At 39.6% G+C, this 16704-nt stretch overlaps 1 protein-coding gene across 1 annotated transcript; it reads right to left on the bottom strand.

Annotated features, from left to right (window-relative positions):
- Positions 1-7965: 7965 nt before the first annotated feature.
- LOC131325389 (ankyrin repeat-containing protein BDA1-like) lies at positions 7966-11309 on the bottom strand. Its single transcript, XM_058357640.1, has 2 exons — positions 10735-11309; positions 7966-8987 (listed from the first exon to the last, which is right to left on the bottom strand). Exons 1-2 carry the CDS (start codon positions 11302-11304, stop codon positions 8358-8360), a joined length of 1200 nt encoding a protein of 399 aa, XP_058213623.1. The 5' UTR covers positions 11305-11309; the 3' UTR covers positions 7966-8357.
- Positions 11310-16704: the final 5395 nt, after the last annotated feature.

Here is a 16704-nt window from a genome sequence, read left to right as displayed (position 1 = left end):
TTGAAAATCAAGTCTAGCCCCTCAAAAAAATTACCAAAAAATTTGTGCATAGTCTGTGCACAATATATCTGTGCCAGTAGCTGGGTTCTAACATAAATCAATAATGCTACACACACAACAAATATGCACAGATTTATCGTGGGGCCTACTACGGATCCCACACAAACGATCCGAACCGTTTATTAAATGTCAAATATTTTTTCAAGGCCCCCCCCCCCTCCCCGCAAAAAATCAGCTCAATTAGATATTTATAGATGCTAAATTTAATCATCTAATTTTTAATTTGGATTTCAAGGTAATGAAAAGTTAGATGATTGAATCGATCATCTATAACTATCGGATTGAGCAGATCTTTTTTACGGGAGCTCTTGAAAAAATATTTTACATTTAATGAACGGCTCGAATTGTTTGTGTGAAACCCGTAGTGAACCCCACACACGAATCTGTGCGCGATTTGTGTGGAAAAAGTCTGTGTAAACAGACTTACTGAACATAAATGTCCTCATAACGTAAGTACGAACATGGTACATGCCGTATATTTACGTATCCTCATTTATATCTACACGTACACACATAAAAACAGATTTGGAGAAATACTAAACCGAACAGATTCCCGTCAGGTAGGATTACAGTCTAGGTGTTAGAAAACCCGTCTGGATTCAGATTGAGTTCGATTTTGATTCTGAGTTTTGAATTCGACTTGAACAGGGCCGAGCGGACTTATTGTTATCTCTTGAGTCGTCACGGTTTTCCTGAAGGGCAAATTTTTTGGCACTCTAATTTTTTTATGATAAAACTCCAATACTTATCTTTTAGCGTAAAAATTATATCGGACAATAGATATTGATTGGGGCCTAAGATTCCTAATCATATATTGTTTGGGTACTTGGATGCACATGTGCATTGCGTTGTGATGAAGCTTCTAAGTCATATTAATTTATTTGAATTTGGTTTTCCTAATCCTAAACTAAATAGAAAACGTGTCCACATACAATATCTCACTACAAGAAATCACGGCTTTCCCGGCATTTTTTAAACGCCGGCAAAAGTGAAATAAGGATGATTTTTTAAACGCCGGCAAATTCCCATAATCCGTGGTGCATTGGGGGTGATTTTAACAAGATTAAGGATGTGTCTGAAAGGGTGGGGTGCTTGAGGGTGGAGAGAGGTATGAGGGACTTTACGGAGTCCTGTAACAACATGGAAGTTTTGGATATTCCTATGATGGGTAGGAAGTTCACTTGGACCAATTATCAAAACCATGCTATCCACAGCCAATTGGATAGATTTTTGTATCCCAACTTTTCCTTGACAGGTTTAATATCCTTCAATGGGGTCTGCCAAGGCAAATTTCGGACTATTGTCCTATTATGATCCTCGATGATAATAGAGACTGGGGTCCAAAACCTTTCAGGTTTATGGACATTTGGCTCTCTGATCCTAAGTGCATGAAGTTAGCTAAACAAATGTGGGATGAGGTTCAGGTGAATGGTTGGGCAGGCTTCATCATTGTTCAAAAGTTGAGAGCCATTAAAGACAGACTAAAAATTTGGAATAATTAAGGAGGGGTTTGGGGATATTAACTGTGCTCTTCAAGATAATGAAGCCATACTTCATCGTTTTGATACCTTAGCTGAAGAGAGACAACTGAATGAAGAGGAAAAAGCTCAGAGATGTTTAGCAAAATCTGAATTTTGGAGACTCACTAAGCTTACGGAATCCCTTTGGAAACAAAAGTCTAGAGTTAAATGGTTGAAGTTGGGAGATAGAAACACCAGGTTTTTTCAAGTCTTAGCAAACAATAGATTCAAGAGGAACTTGGTGGGATCAGTAAAGGTGAATGGTTGCGTGTTGGTAGATCCGGGTCAAATTAAAGAAGCTGCTACTGATTACTATCGAAGCAACTTTAAAGAAGAAAAAAGTTTCAGACCAGTTTTGGGGGGAGTGTTCTTCAGGAAACTAACTCCGGAGATAGCAATCCAACTTGAGAAACAGTTTGAGGAGAAGGAAATATTAGCAGCAGTGCAAGGATGTAGCAGCCTCAAAGCCCCCGGGCCCGACGGTTTTAATTTCTCCTTTGTTAAGAAAAGTTGGAACTTTATGAAGGAGATGATCATCCAATTCTTTGCAGAGTTCCATGCCAACGGGAAGCTTACTAAAGGTATCAACTCCACCTTTGTTTCATTGATTCCTAAGGTAGCTTGTCCTCTGTCCTTTAAAGATTATAGACCTATTAGTATGGTGGGGTGGGTCTACAAGATTCTTTCTAAAGTGTTGGCGAATAGAATTAAAGAGCATATGTCTTCTGTTATTGGGGAAGCCCAAGCGGCGTTTGTGGGCGGGAAACAAATTCTGGATGGTGTCCTCATAGCCAATGAGGCTATTCACAGCTGAAAAATTAGTACGCAAGGGGGTCTTATTTTAAAGCTAGATTTTGAAAGAGCTTATGATTGCATAAACTGGAGTTTTCTGAACGATATGTTATCAAGGTTTGGCTTTGGGTACAGGTGGTGTGGTTGGATCATGGAGTGTTATTCGTCAGTCTCTATGTCAATTTTGATCAATGGTTCAGCTTCTAAGGAATTTCGTACGGAGAAGGGTCTCAGGCAAGGGGACCCACTATCACCCTTTCTCTTTAACATAGTTGTGGAAGCCCTCAACATAATGCTAGAAAGAGCTAAGGAGAGAGATATTATCAAAGGTACGAAATTGGGGAGGAATGGGGTCTCCATCTCTCATCTACAGTTCGCAAATGATACCATTCTATTTTGCAATAATGATCCGGAGGAGATGGCAAATATCAAAAGAATCCTAAGGTGTTTTCAGTTGATGTCAGGTTTGAAAATAAACTTCTCCAAGAGCTCTATTTGCGGAGTGAATGTTCAACCTGAAGTGACAATCACGCTTGCTCAAATTATGGGGTGTAAGGTGGAACAACTCCCTATTAAATATCTTGGTTTGCCTTTGGGTGCAAACCCAGGACGGATTAAGACATGGGATCCGGTTATCGAAAGGACTGAAAAGTTACTGAGTGTCTGGAAAACTCGTTGTATCTCAACGGGAGGAAGGCTGACTCTTATCAACTCCAACACTGGAAATGTGCCTATTTATTTTATGTCTCTGTTTAAAATGCCAGTTGCAGTGGCAAGGAAACTGGAGAAACTACAAAGACAGTTTTTCTGGGGGTGACACTATTTACAAAAAAAAGATGCATTTGGTAAAATGGGACGAAATTGCAAGGAAGAAAGCTGACGGAGGTTTGGGAGTGAAGAGATTATTGCAGCAGAACCTTGCACTCTTGGCCAAGTGGTGGTGGAGATTCGGCAACGATAAAGAATCTCTTTGGGTGAAAGTGATTAGAGGAAAATATGGGTTGGATGCAAACTGTTGGCTCCTCTATGTCCATGGATCAAGTCCAACTTCTAAAACATGGGCGGGTATATGTTCTTTGGAGAACCCTTCTTCACATTTGGGCTACTCTATTCGAGAGGGATTTAAAGTCCAAGTAAACTCAGGCAACGCAACTCTATTTTGGGAACATGTTTGGTTAGGAGAGACAACCTTGAAAGAGCTCTGTCCGAGATTGTTCTCCTTATCAACTCAAAAGGAGGAAATGATTAGTAACATGAGGGGAGTTGCAAATGGTGGTTCTTGGGAGTTGTTGTTCAGGAGAAGGGTGTTTGGGTGGGCGAAGCAAGAATTGGACAATCTGGTTCAGAGAATTCAAGGAGTGACTTTTATCCCGACCAAGCCTAATACGTTACTTTGGAGATGGTCGGCAGACGGGAAGTTCTCAGTCAAATCAGCATATGGGCAGTGGGAACAATTTTCTCATTCTAGCGATGCTCTTCTGGGATCCCTATGGAAGAACTTGAGCCCTCCAAAAGTGGAAGTTTTTGCGTGGATGACAGTCAAGGAGAAAGCAGCTACTAGGTCACTACTCCTGAGTAGAAACATGATAAGTGAGATTCAATTAGCCTTATGTCCTCTCTGTTCATTGCATCTTGAAACACATCAACACTTGTTTCTACATTGCCATTTCTCTTGAGCTGTATGGTCAGAAATTTTGGCTTGGTGGAATATCAAATGGGTTTGCCCACCCTCGGTTCCTATCTTAGCTAATTGGTGGTTTTCTCATGGGTTTCACAACCTGGAGAAAAATATTTGGGAGTCCTGCTTCTATGCTACTTTATGGTCCATATGGTTGGTGAAGAATGACCATGTTTTCAACAACTCAACAAAACAGCCATGGGAGGTGGGAGACTTAGTCAAAACTAGAGTCGCCATGTGGATGAAGGCGAAATTCGACATCAAAGTCTACACCGTGGAGGATTTTAAGGTTTTCTTAGATGGTATTAGAAAAGTGAGATTGTAACTTAGTCTTGAGGTGTTATCCAATTTTCAGTTGGATACGTTTTTATTTTTTGTGCTTCCTAGCTTCTTGAGCTAAGATGCTTTCTTCTCGATGTACCCCTTTCGAGTTCTATAAAATGTTTCGTTTGCCGAGCAAAAAAAAAAAAGTGAAATAAACGCTGGTAAAAGTCTTCCCGGCGTTTATCCCAGCGTTTTCCGTGAATGCCGCAACTGCCGGGGTCGGGAATACTTTCTGGCGTTTATAAAACGCCGGAAATAATCCTTGTGTTTTTTCCAGCATTTATGAAACTCCGGGAAAAGTTTTCCGATAAGAATTGATACCGCCACCGGCGAGGGAATTCCCAGCGTTTACTAAACGATCAATTGAGGGTCCTATAATCTTTGAGTTAGTGAGCTGTGAGTCGAATCGATCGATTGAGGGTCCTATAATCTTTGATCGGCGATTTAGGGTAGTAGTTGGAGGAGAAATGGAGGACGAGTGGCGATTTAGGGTCAGTCGGTCAGAGATGAGGGAACGAATGGGGTGGGAACTGGGAAGTGGGAGAGGAGGCTGCGCGAGTTAGGGCTCTAGGGTTTTTTTTCCGTTTGATACTACTAAATACGTCGGTCGGGTCGAAGTCTTGGCCGTTCCTTTCTCTTATTGCTGCGTGTGGAGTATAAACTATTCCTGGGGTTTTCAGTAAATGCCGGGAAAAAAATGCTTGGAAAAGCCCTTTTTCTTGTAGTGAGATCTATTACTCCTATATATAGGTAGCAGCAGCACCAGTGCTTAGGGTTCACAAACCTCTTCATAATCGTTTCTTCTTCCAAATTGTTTCTACTGCAAATTACCCAGCTTTTGCTTCTCTCATGGTTTCCAATCTTCCCCTCAAAACCCTTCTCCTCGTCGTTTGTCTCTCGGTTCTTCTCCCACAACCCTCTGTTTCAACACCATCCCAAGAAACTATCACCAACCATCATCGAGTTCATGGGTTGGAAATAGGCAAGATCTCTGCTGCTCTATCCGACAAAGGCTACATAGCCATGTCCATAATTTTACAAGGCACTCTCTCTTCTCTACTAATCCCTTTTGAAAATACCCTCAACGCCACCGCGTTCACCATCTTCTGCCCACCTGATAAGGCCTTCTTCACTCCCATGTACCCTCAGCCCCCATTGACTCGATCTCATTCAATACCACATAGTTCCTTCCAATCTTGATAGAGAATCACTCGAATCGTCCCTTAGGTACAAGTCCAAGATCGAAACTCTGCTTCCTGGACACCCTGTTGTGGTTACCACTGCACCCCACAGCGGGCATGCTTCGATTAATGGAATAAAGGTTACAGAGTGGGATATGTACAACGATGGACGTGTGATCTTTCATGAGGTGGAGGATTGCTTTGATCCCGCGTTTCAGACCCTTCTGTATCCGTGGTACGACAATAACAACAGCAAGAAGAATGGCATCAACAAAAGTGGTGTCGACGAGACAGTTTCGTTGAGTTCGGGGTCTGCTACATCTTGGCAGAAAGACATGACGGTGGACAAGTTGTTCAATATCCTGGTGATAGGCGCGTAAATGTTCATAATGCGCCCTTTAATTTATTCTTGCTAAGTCTATTTTTATATTATTACTTAGAGATTTATTCTTTATTTTTGTGTTATAGGTATTTGAAGGTTTGATACACAAATAGCGCAAAGTTGAGATTTATTTGATGTCCAGGCAAAGCCCATTATCAAAATAGTTTCAATTCGTGGGTCCATTGACAATCAGAAACTACTGCTGATTGGGAAGCTAATTGGCTAAGAAAGTTGGGCTTGCACTTTGTTCATTAGGTGGGCCCATGGAATAGTAGTACCAACATGTGGCTGCCTTTGATCAGAGGCCGGTTTGTAAATCAAAGCATGGGGCTGTCCAGAGGAGAACTGCGTGTTACTGAATTTGTGGCTTTAGTTCTTTACTTTGATATTCATTAAAAGTCCAAGATACAAAAGAGAAAGTAGGGTTGCATAGATTAGGAGGATAAGGATTATTCCCACGCATGCAGCACTATTCTCCCGGACGAAAAAACAAAGAAAGGGGCTGCCGTGATATCTTTTGGGATCACGCTGTCAGAGAAAAAAAAAGCCGTGACCGAGAGCTACAGAGAATAAGGCGCTGTGATATCTTCATGGATTCCCACGCACAGAAAAAAAGGTGACGAACAGGGCTGCCGAGCAATGTTTCTTTTGGTTTGACTTTTCTTTCAGCAGCTTTTCTCTTTCGTTATTTTGTGTTAGAGCTTTTCCCTTCAAGTTTTTGAGGGTTCGTTGAATTACTTGCATCCCGATAACTTGTTTTAATTTCTGTTCTTTATAAAAGTTGTTCGTTGGTTCTTGTTTAACTTAGATCTTTTATTTATTTTTCATCTCGCGTATTAAAATACATGATTAATTCTAGGGTTTTATTCTTTTTATTTCTAATAATGAGTGAGTAGTTTTTTTGAGGTTTGGTCGTTGGGTAAAGGCGCGCCGTGACCCAATTAGGATTCGTCTCGCAATTTTTTTTGTACATTAATTTAATTAAATAATTTTAGTTGGTGAAAACTATGTCCGTTGGACGAATCCAAGGCATTGCTGGGACTCATGTAAGCGGGAACGGGGGACCAAAATCTGTTCGCCGCTGTATACAGGACCGGCAACCTTAGGATTCGCATCCTTCGGAGTTTCCAATTCTCCCTAAAATTTAGCCATTTTTAGAACCTTGAAAAGCGAGTGAATTTTGATTGGGTAGCGAGCACCGGATTTCCTACGACCGTGTCTCTCCTTGTTATCATTTGAGCAAGTTATCTGTAAGTATTAGTTAATTAATCTACTAAAAGACAAGGGGTGGCTACCTAAGAGCTAATTTTAATACTACAACCTGAGTTTCACAGCACACACTTCACCGTCCTTATTGGATTCGACTCCGGTCTTACCGGGTATTGTGCTACATCGGTCTCAGCCCTATGCTTGAGGCAACCCATTCTTTTAGGTCTAGGAATCGGTCAAGCACCTGGCAGTTGTTTCCCTTGCTGGATGGTTTCTTTCTCTGGTGTTCTGTTACTGGGATAATCGTCGATATAGTGAATACAGTTTCATTAGTACTGAGGTTTAGTAGGGATATAGAGACTATAATACAACTTCATGGGCTTGTGGCTAATTATCATGTAAATATTCAGAATTGCTAGGGTTTGTGTGTGAGATGGTTCACTTTTTGGGATTCTGTTCTGAAATTCAGACGGGAATTGTTGAATGCACTTTCAATGTATTGAGGTTTAGTAGGGATAATAATGTTCGGATGAGGCACTTAATGATATCCGATCGAGCTGATTTTTGGTATATTTGTTCTACTCGACGAAGTGAACGTTTCCGATCATCGAAGCAAAACCGGAGCGGCGGCGATTTATCCCGCACAGCACACTGCGCAGCACGGTCCCTCAGTCCGGATTTTTCATAGGAGAAGTGTGGTTAATTACTAAACATATGCAATATTACATTATTAAGTAATTATTCATTAATATTTTTAAAGTACGTATTCTAAATAAACTATACTATAAATACAAACAAATGGGGTCTTATTCTCATCAATTATCACAGAAATCACACATGTCTCTTGTATCTCCATTCATAACATACATCACAAAAATACATGACACTGAGTACCATAAATTAGCAGCATAACCACAAAGTACGAATAGGTATGCATATAATGTATACACGAAAAAAGAAACATGTCCTATAACAATTCCTGAGAATGAAGCTCCATATAGAACTTTGCTCTAGTCACTTTAATTAGGACTTCCACAAGTAGGCAGAAAAATTGATTCACATGTTTTAGGATTAGTTGAGGTGCTTGTAAGCTCGTCTGAACACATATGAGAGAGAGAGAGAGAGAGAGAGAGAGAGAGAGAGAGAGAGAGAGAGATCAAACAATGGGCACGTTCTCGCCAACTGCATTTGGAAGAAGTCTCGGCCCATCTCTAGCTAATCTGGACATCCTTTCCCTGGACATCTTTCGTCTCGGACGGTAATTCGCAACCATAATGGTATTGGTTACGGCCACCATATGCTTCGGTGAGACGACAATGACGGAATATGTATAAGCAAACGCCGTGGTCATAATCGTTCATAATGACATCACGGGGGGAACCCACCCCTGAAAACGTCGTGGCCTTGCCACAGTAGACAGTAGGAGCAATAAAATTAAAGTCGTAGACGAGGAATCCTACCGTGTTGAAATACACGAAGCACGAATACGATTTCGAATATTTATAAGCAAGTATAGCTTCTCCGGCAAGGTGTTCTTTTAAATCGTCTTGCCAAACATCGCCCGGAGGGTTCACTCCCACTTGAAATGTCATTGTCGCAAACAGCGTTGCTACAACCATTAATGTCTGCATTACTCTCTCCCACCCATGAGACGGAGTTATCACCCACATTTGTTTATGTCCTTTAGCCCCAGCTTCACGTAGGAATTTTTTGATACAGACATCCACTTCATCCTTATGTGGACGATTTTGCACAGATAAAAAAAGATCCATCGCCGTCCGATTCGCTTCATTTATTTCATTCACATGTATTGTTGTACTATTGAGTAGATGTTCGACAATCTGAAATACAAATATACATGTTCTCACGATTAGATTAAAACAAAAGAATATAAAGATACACAGAAAAGGACAAGGTCGATCAATAAGGTACGTAAATTTTAGAAAAAATAATAGTGTATTAAAAAATTGTTCTGAGCAAAACATGATCTAAATAACGTTAAATTTGTCAACACCACAAGGCCTCTCTCCCAATGAGGGCTTTCTCTTTCAATCTCAAATTTACGAGTTTTTTCATATATTTTTCCTTGGTTTTTCTCTTTATTTTTTTTTATCGGCAAAATTAACATTTTATTAGGGAAGAGAAAATTCAACAAAAGTTGAAAATTACAGTCATGAGAGACAAAGCCCATAACACTCAAGGGCCTAAAATGCCCAAATAATACAATAAATAGCTCAAAAGAACACCTAAAGGCCTATAATGCCAGAATGTACAACAAACAACTCATAATGGCAAAAGCCCAGCCCAAGAAAACCCAAAACCTAATCCTAATATTTTGAAATCCTCCTTTCTATCTCTATTTGCATTTTCCCCTTCTTTTCCTCTCCCTAGATTTATCCTTCACCGCCAAGGTGTTGTTCAACACATCTATAGTGGTGGTGGATATCCATCGATTGTGGAGGGTGGTGCATGCACTAGAGGCGGTGGTGTTTTAAAGACAAATCCTTTTGGCTTGCTCGCCTACTTGCTGAGTTTTGGATTTTTAATTTTGTTGTATTACATGTTTTTTGTTTTTTCTAATTTTTTTATTTGGTTTTTGGATGAGATTTCACAATTTTTTTTGCTACTCTAATTTCAATTTAGGCAACACTTTAGAGCTCTTCTAGTCTTTATCATTGACTTGTACTATTGCCAAACTTTTCCGATATTTGCTTCCATTATCCGTTAGGAAGCTTTAGCCTTGTATCTAGGGGTGCAATCGAGCCGAGCCGAGCCGAGTTTCGGCATGTTCGGGCTCGGCTCGCCTCAAAAACAATGAGCTCGAGCTCGGCTCGAGCTCGTGACGAGCTGCAGAACTCGAGCTCGAGCTCGGCTCGATAGGTATTTACGGAGCTCGAGCTCGGCTCGTTCGGCTCGTTTATGAAACAAATATATATAAATATATATATAAATAAATATAAATATGTAAAAATATATATATATAAATATATATATATATAAATATATTTTATAATCGAGCTCGCGAGCCAATTCGAGCCGAGTTTCGACTAGCTCGAGCTCGGCTCGTTTATGAAACGAGCCCAGGACTCGAGCTCGAGCTCGGCTCGTTTTTGTCTTGAACCGAGCCGAGCCGAGCCGTTATCGAGCCGAGCTCCGAGCCGCTCGCGAGCGGCTCGGATCGTTTGCAGCCCTACTTGTATCATAGGCAATAGTCTCTTATCTTGATTTTTATGTTTTGTTGTTGGAAGTGTTATTTGAGTGTGTGTGCGCATATATATATATATATTAGGTTCGAATCCTTGATGTGTATGTCGCTTTGTTCTTTATGAGTGTAATGATTGTTTCAAGAGAATAACTTATTCATGGCTCTTTCATGAATATTGTTTACAGAAGTACACAATCTCATCTATTCATCTCTGACTGCTAGTAGTTTGCTTTTAGTACGGATTGTCCAAAACACTTTCGAACGCGCGAGATTAAGCACTGTAAAAACTTATTTAAGGCTCCGTAAATAAGTTTTTCTTTTATTTCAATGATAACGAAAAATTGCAAAAAGATTAACAATGAAAAGTCCGAATATGAACATACCTCACGACGCTTATTGAAAGCAGCTATGTGTAATATGGTATTGCCATTGTCATCTGTAGAGTGTTTAAATTTGCGATCTCTAATCATCTCCAGCAATAGTTGCAAACTCTCAAGCTGATTATAGTTTACACACAAGTGTAAAATGGTGTTGCCTCGATCTACAATGACTTGAGCAGCGCGGGGACAAGTTTGAACCAACTTTTTCAATATGTCAACCTTGTCTTTCATCGCAGCGATATGAAGAGGATTATAACCATCTCGATCACGAGCCATGCACATCTCAGGGCTAAGCTCCACTAAAGCTTCCACAATCTTTCCGTCCCCATTAGCGGTTGCTATGTGAAGAGCCGCGCCTAGTTCCGTATCTATAACTTCAGCAACCTTTGGTTTAATTTCCAGAAGTTTTAGAACAAATTCTGATTGCCCTGTTGATGTAGCCACGTGAAGAGGATTTTTCCCTTTGAAACATCCCACCAAAACTTTATCCAATATATAATTATCCTTTGCAATTATTTCGTGTAGCGATTTCAAATCCCCTCTTATTGCTGCATTACAGAGCAGTTCTTCCATCCCCCCGCTCTCTCTCCCGCCCCTTCTCTCTCTCGTTACAACAATTTTAGAAGATTCATTCGTAGTAACTTATTTGATTAGTGTGTTTTTTTCTTCCACACACTACACAATTCATTCGTGGGTCCGAATTTGTTTATGAATCCTGACCCTGGACTTCACAATATTCATAGAAACCTTATCTTTTTGGTATCATCTAGGAGTAGGACCCAAAAAATTCAAGAAGACGTCGTGACATATTGTAATTATCCTCTGCAATTATTTTGTGTAGCGATTCTAGATCCCCTCTTAGAGCATCCGCAATAGTAATAATTAAAACTAAAAATCAAAATGTGCCACATTAGCATTTGATTATCCATTTAGTCTATAATCAAACTTAACAACATTGCCTTCACATTGGTTATTTTTGCATCCCTAACAAAAAAAAACTCCCACAATACACAATGCACATCTATCCAATCGCAAACGAGTTTTAATCACGCACTCGACCACACCAAATTATTTATCTCAATGAGACAATTTCAAAACTGAAAAGCTGGTTGCCGGAAATATTTTCACGCTCCCTCACGTACAGCCTAAAGAGGTTGCGCGTGATATCACGCGCCTTTACTCAATTTAGCACGTTCGGCGCATGAGGGCGCGTGAGGAGGTTTAAGGCGATCGGCCTTTAAGTTTTGAAATCGTCTTGTCGAGACGAATAATTTGGTGTGATCGGGTCGGTGATTGGAACTTGTTTACGAAAAATTTGAATTTGTTTATTGAATTTTGGTTATTGGTAAAAGTTGTTAAGTTTGGTTATGAAATCGGTGGAATTTGGTTATTTGCTAAAGGACTTGTAACATTGCTTATTACAATGTGGGGTGTTTTTTGAATATTGTTGTTAAGTTTGCTTACCCACACCCATTTGCTTATCACAATATCACACTCTCGATTTTCAACATAATAAATAATTCATTTCGATAAAAGATCTTTGCATAACAATAATAATACCCAAAAGAGCTCACACCTATTTAACTTTACAAATAAGTCCCCAAGTTTAAAGAGTTTACAATATTGACACTCCGGCCCAAATTAAGTTTAAGTACAAGTACGAACAAGTTATTAAGTTACAAACGAGTTAGTCAAAAGAAATTCAAGAATAACTAGTTACAAAACCATTTTCATCAAAAGAAAGTCGATACAAAGATGTTTAAGTAACTAAATAAGGATACCTTCCAAAATCTTCACATCCAAGCACACAGAGCATGTAAGCTATTGTCCGACGTTTTGACCTAAAAAAAATGATTGGGTTGAGCTACATTAACCCTGTAGGAAAATTTTTACCAATTATATGTGCAGACATGATGACAAGTGCAGAAAGAAGAAGACATAAAGGTATAGCTTAATCGATAGATAGCAATCAATTCAAAGGGATGCCAGTCATTCACAACAATCAATTTAAGACTTTCCACTATCCACCACATTGTTCAGAAGACTCAAGCAACTCTACGGTTCGACATGACTCACTATCACTAATCTCCACCATCGGTATTTTCACCCATTGCGTTACTATATAACACTACATGGGTTACCGTATTGTCACCCTTTTCATTACAGTGAACCCTAACGACTTGGATCACCGTATTACCACCCCTTGCGTTACGAGACCCACTTAAGTCTTCGTATTACCACCTCTTGCGTTACGAGACTCCATATCCCAACTTTCGACCCCAAACAACTACTTTCTCATTCAATAGCAAGCCAAGACTCCCCCATGATCACATTCATACAAAAGACATCATACGATATGCCAACGTAGCCATAAATGTACCATAAAGATTCACAAGTAACCAACAATCAATAAGATGCATTTTAACAAAGTTTTAATTAAGTAATTCCCTATTCGTTCCTCACTAATGGAAGGCCAACAGGTCAAGAATAACATCCACGAATCATAGAAAGTCATAATGACAGAACGAGAATCTTAGGAGTACCTAGTGGCTATTGGTAGACTGACATATCCCCACTCCAATGGCCATAACTTTTTGTGTACTCAGAGTTTTAAGAAAATTCTAGTGGAAATGAAAAGCTGATTTCAAGACATTCGAATAGATATAAAATTTGCATGAATCAGACATCAGACGAGAAAGTTATGGCCGTTTGAAGTTGGACTGAAACCCAGAAGACGAGGAGAGTTTCCAGAGAGGGGAGGGATCGATCCCTCCTCTCATGGGGATCGATCCCCTAGGTGAAAAATCCAGATTTGAATTGAGGGATCAATCCCTCATGTGACACCTCGCTTTCCGATGGCCGGCGGTACTGCAGGATAGTAGGAGTCTATGGGCTTTAGGCGTCCAAAGCAGACAATATTGTACAAAGATGGAGCGGGTCGTTGCACCTCATGCTTGGGGATCGATCCCTGGGCGATTTCTGCACTTTTTGGATAGTTTTCTAGAGAACAAAAGGAGACGATCAAGGCTCGACATCTACATCTAAACAACATATAAGCACATAAAAGAGGTAAAGAGGTCCTTACCTTGCGACGAATATCAAAATCTATGAGATTAGAGCAAGCCATAGCCTCCTTAAAATTCAAAGCTTCGCTCAAAGCTTAACCCAAGGATTTTCAAGCTCAAGAATGCGATTGGAAGGTCGAAGGGAGGTTGGTTCTTGAGTTTCTTGAGAGATGGAGGAGTTTTTGAGTGAGAGGATAGGAGAGAGAGAGAGAGAGGTCAGCTAGAGAGAGAGAGAGAGAGAGAGAGAGAGAGAGAGAGAGAGAGAGAACGTATGAAAGAGAGATATGGGAGATGAAATGTTATCTCCTACATACTCACCCACCATATTTATACCCTTATATCTTTTTATCGCAAATACGCTCCCTCGAGTTTTCATTCCTTCACTTCAATCCTCAATTCAAATAATCACTATATAACTCATATTTTCTCAATTAGACATTTAATAGATATTTCAAGAATTAAAATTTTTCCGAGTCTCTACACACAATGTGGATGCTCTTATTGCTGCATCACAGAGCAATTCCTCCATTCTCTCAGACACCTTCTCTCTCTCCCCGCTTATTGCCGATTAGGGGTGTTCAAGAAAATCGTCTGATTCGGACCGAACTGTCCTATTTGGTCCGGTTCTGCGGTCAGGTTATGGTTCCAAAAAAATAAGAACTGTTAATTTTTGTTCAATAACTGGTTTTCAATTAAAGAATCGTGGTTAGAACTGAACCGAACCGTTTAGAACTAATATATATAATTATATAAAAATAAATATATGTGTAGAGACTGGTCTACTTTTTAAATATGGAAGAAGTTAGTACTGCTGATTTAAGTGATGTTTTGGGCATTGGAGCTACTATTCTTTACTTCAAGATGTGCTGCTAAATTTTATAGTTTATGATATAGGTTTAATTTTAGTCTTTTTTATAGTTTATGATATAGGTTTAATTTTAGTCCTAAATATAATGGGCCATTAATATTTTTTTGTTGCTGAATTTAATTATTCCATAAGTGGTTTTGACTACTTTATTGGTGGGTTTTCGTTAATATTTTTTTGGTTAAGTGTCAAGTATTTCGTGAACCATATTGGGTTTTGATTCTTAATAAAATGTCTATTATTATTTTATGAGTTATTTGATGCTTTAAAATTTTAATTTTATGAGTTTATATTTTGTGAATAAGTGTTTGGATGTTAATTGGATAGAACTGGAACCAAACCAAAATCGGACTGATTTTGCAGTTTGGTTCTGGTTAGGTTCCACGCATATATTGGTTAAGTTCTGGTTTTCGATTTTCTAAAATTGTTGAAAATGGTCCGATTATTGATTTTTTAGAGAACCGGACCAATCCGGACCGTGCACACCCCTATTGCCGATCACCTCTTATTGCCGAATATTTTGTAACACAAGTACAGATATTCATTCGTAGTAACTATTTGATTAATGTGTCGTTTTCTTCTACGCACACCACACCATTCGTTCGTGGCCTCGTGGGTCCAAATTTGTTTATGAAGTCATGACCCTTCACTTCACAATATTCATAGAAACCTAATCTTTTTGGTACAGTATAATCTAGGAGTAGGACCCAGAAAAATCAAGAAGAGGTCGCGACATATTGTAAACATCATGGTGACATCACACCAGTGATGTCATGTGGATGACATCATCACCACATAAATAATCGTGAAGGAAGTGTTGAGGCCACAAAATCAGGTGGGAGAGGATCCGTCCAGTTTGCACCTTCAACTAGTCCGGTCCTGCCAGTTTTGGATCATTTGTGAGCCTTTTCCGGCCCTTAGCAATGATCGGAATCGTTTACTTTTTATAAGTTGTCGAAAATATTGATCATGCCAAAAATCATGTTAATCGGATATTTTTTGACATAATTTACTCCTATTACATATTGTAGAGCTCACTTTTGTTTGTTTGTTTGTGTGGGGGGGGGGGGCGGGGGGGGGGGGGGGGTTGCGGTGGGTGTGTGTGTGTGTATTATTCATCATCTTTTTTTTCCCAAACGGCACTGCAGTATTCATCTTAGATAGGGATATTGATTCAGTAAGGTATAGGGACTTTGGGCAATAATTAATGAATGAGTGCTTTGCATTCACCGATTCAGAAGGTAGTAACTGTAAGGCCAATTGGCCATGATAAGAAGACTAATTTTGTTTTTTTGATAATCACATTTTATTGAAAAGGCACAAACCAAATACAAAACTAAAAGGGGCATACCCCAGTAAAAACAAAACCCCCTAAAAAAACAATCTGGGGCCAAAAAAGAAACAAAGCAAACAACAGCCTATCTAAGGTATATTAACCCTTTACATCGAGAAAACACTTTCCGGAAGCCTCCAGCTTACTCCCAATGATCTGTTCAAAAATGATTTCTTAACTCTTCTTCTAGAACACAGAAAATCTCTAATGGAGTTAACAATATTGAGGGAGACGATATCAACTTGTGTATGTAGATTTTGGAATACTCGAACGTTTCTTTCCCTCCAGATGCCATACACAGTAGCTGCGAGCATACTGAAGAGGATCAAACATCTGAGTCCTTGGTTTTCACATTCCAGACAAACCATTCCACAATATCTGTTAGAGTGTCAGGTATACCAGGTATGGAATTTGTCCCCAAGACATGGTGCCAAACTATAGAAGAAAAGGAGCATTGGACAAAAAGATGGTGATGGGTTTCCTTAGCATTCTTACACAGTACACATGTATCATCCATCTGCATTCCCCAACTCACTAATCTATCCTTAATGTACCTTTTTGGTCTAAATGATCCAACTCTACCGAAAATTTGAGTTCGTTCACCGTTAATGTACCTTTTTGGCACAGTACAACTCATGAGCTTGCTCGTTTGCACCCATGTACACTTGAAAGTTGAGATCACGGGGTTCAATTTTTTTGCAAAATCATGG

Source organism: Rhododendron vialii, chromosome 1a, assembly GCF_030253575.1.
Source record: "Rhododendron vialii isolate Sample 1 chromosome 1a, ASM3025357v1".
Lineage (NCBI taxonomy): Eukaryota > Viridiplantae > Streptophyta > Magnoliopsida > Ericales > Ericaceae > Rhododendron > Rhododendron vialii.
Note: the sequence above shows the minus strand (reverse complement) of the source record. Positions and strands in the feature narration are given on the sequence as shown.

Coding starts and splice junctions, on each gene's coding strand:
- LOC131325389 (XM_058357640.1), bottom strand. CDS start 11,304: ATGGAAGAACTGCTCTGTAATGCAGCAATAAGAGGGGATTTGAAATCG. Junction 8,988..10,734: donor CTTTCAATAAGCGTCGTGAG/GTATGTTCATAT, acceptor TTTGTATTTCAG/ATTGTCGAACATCTACTCAA.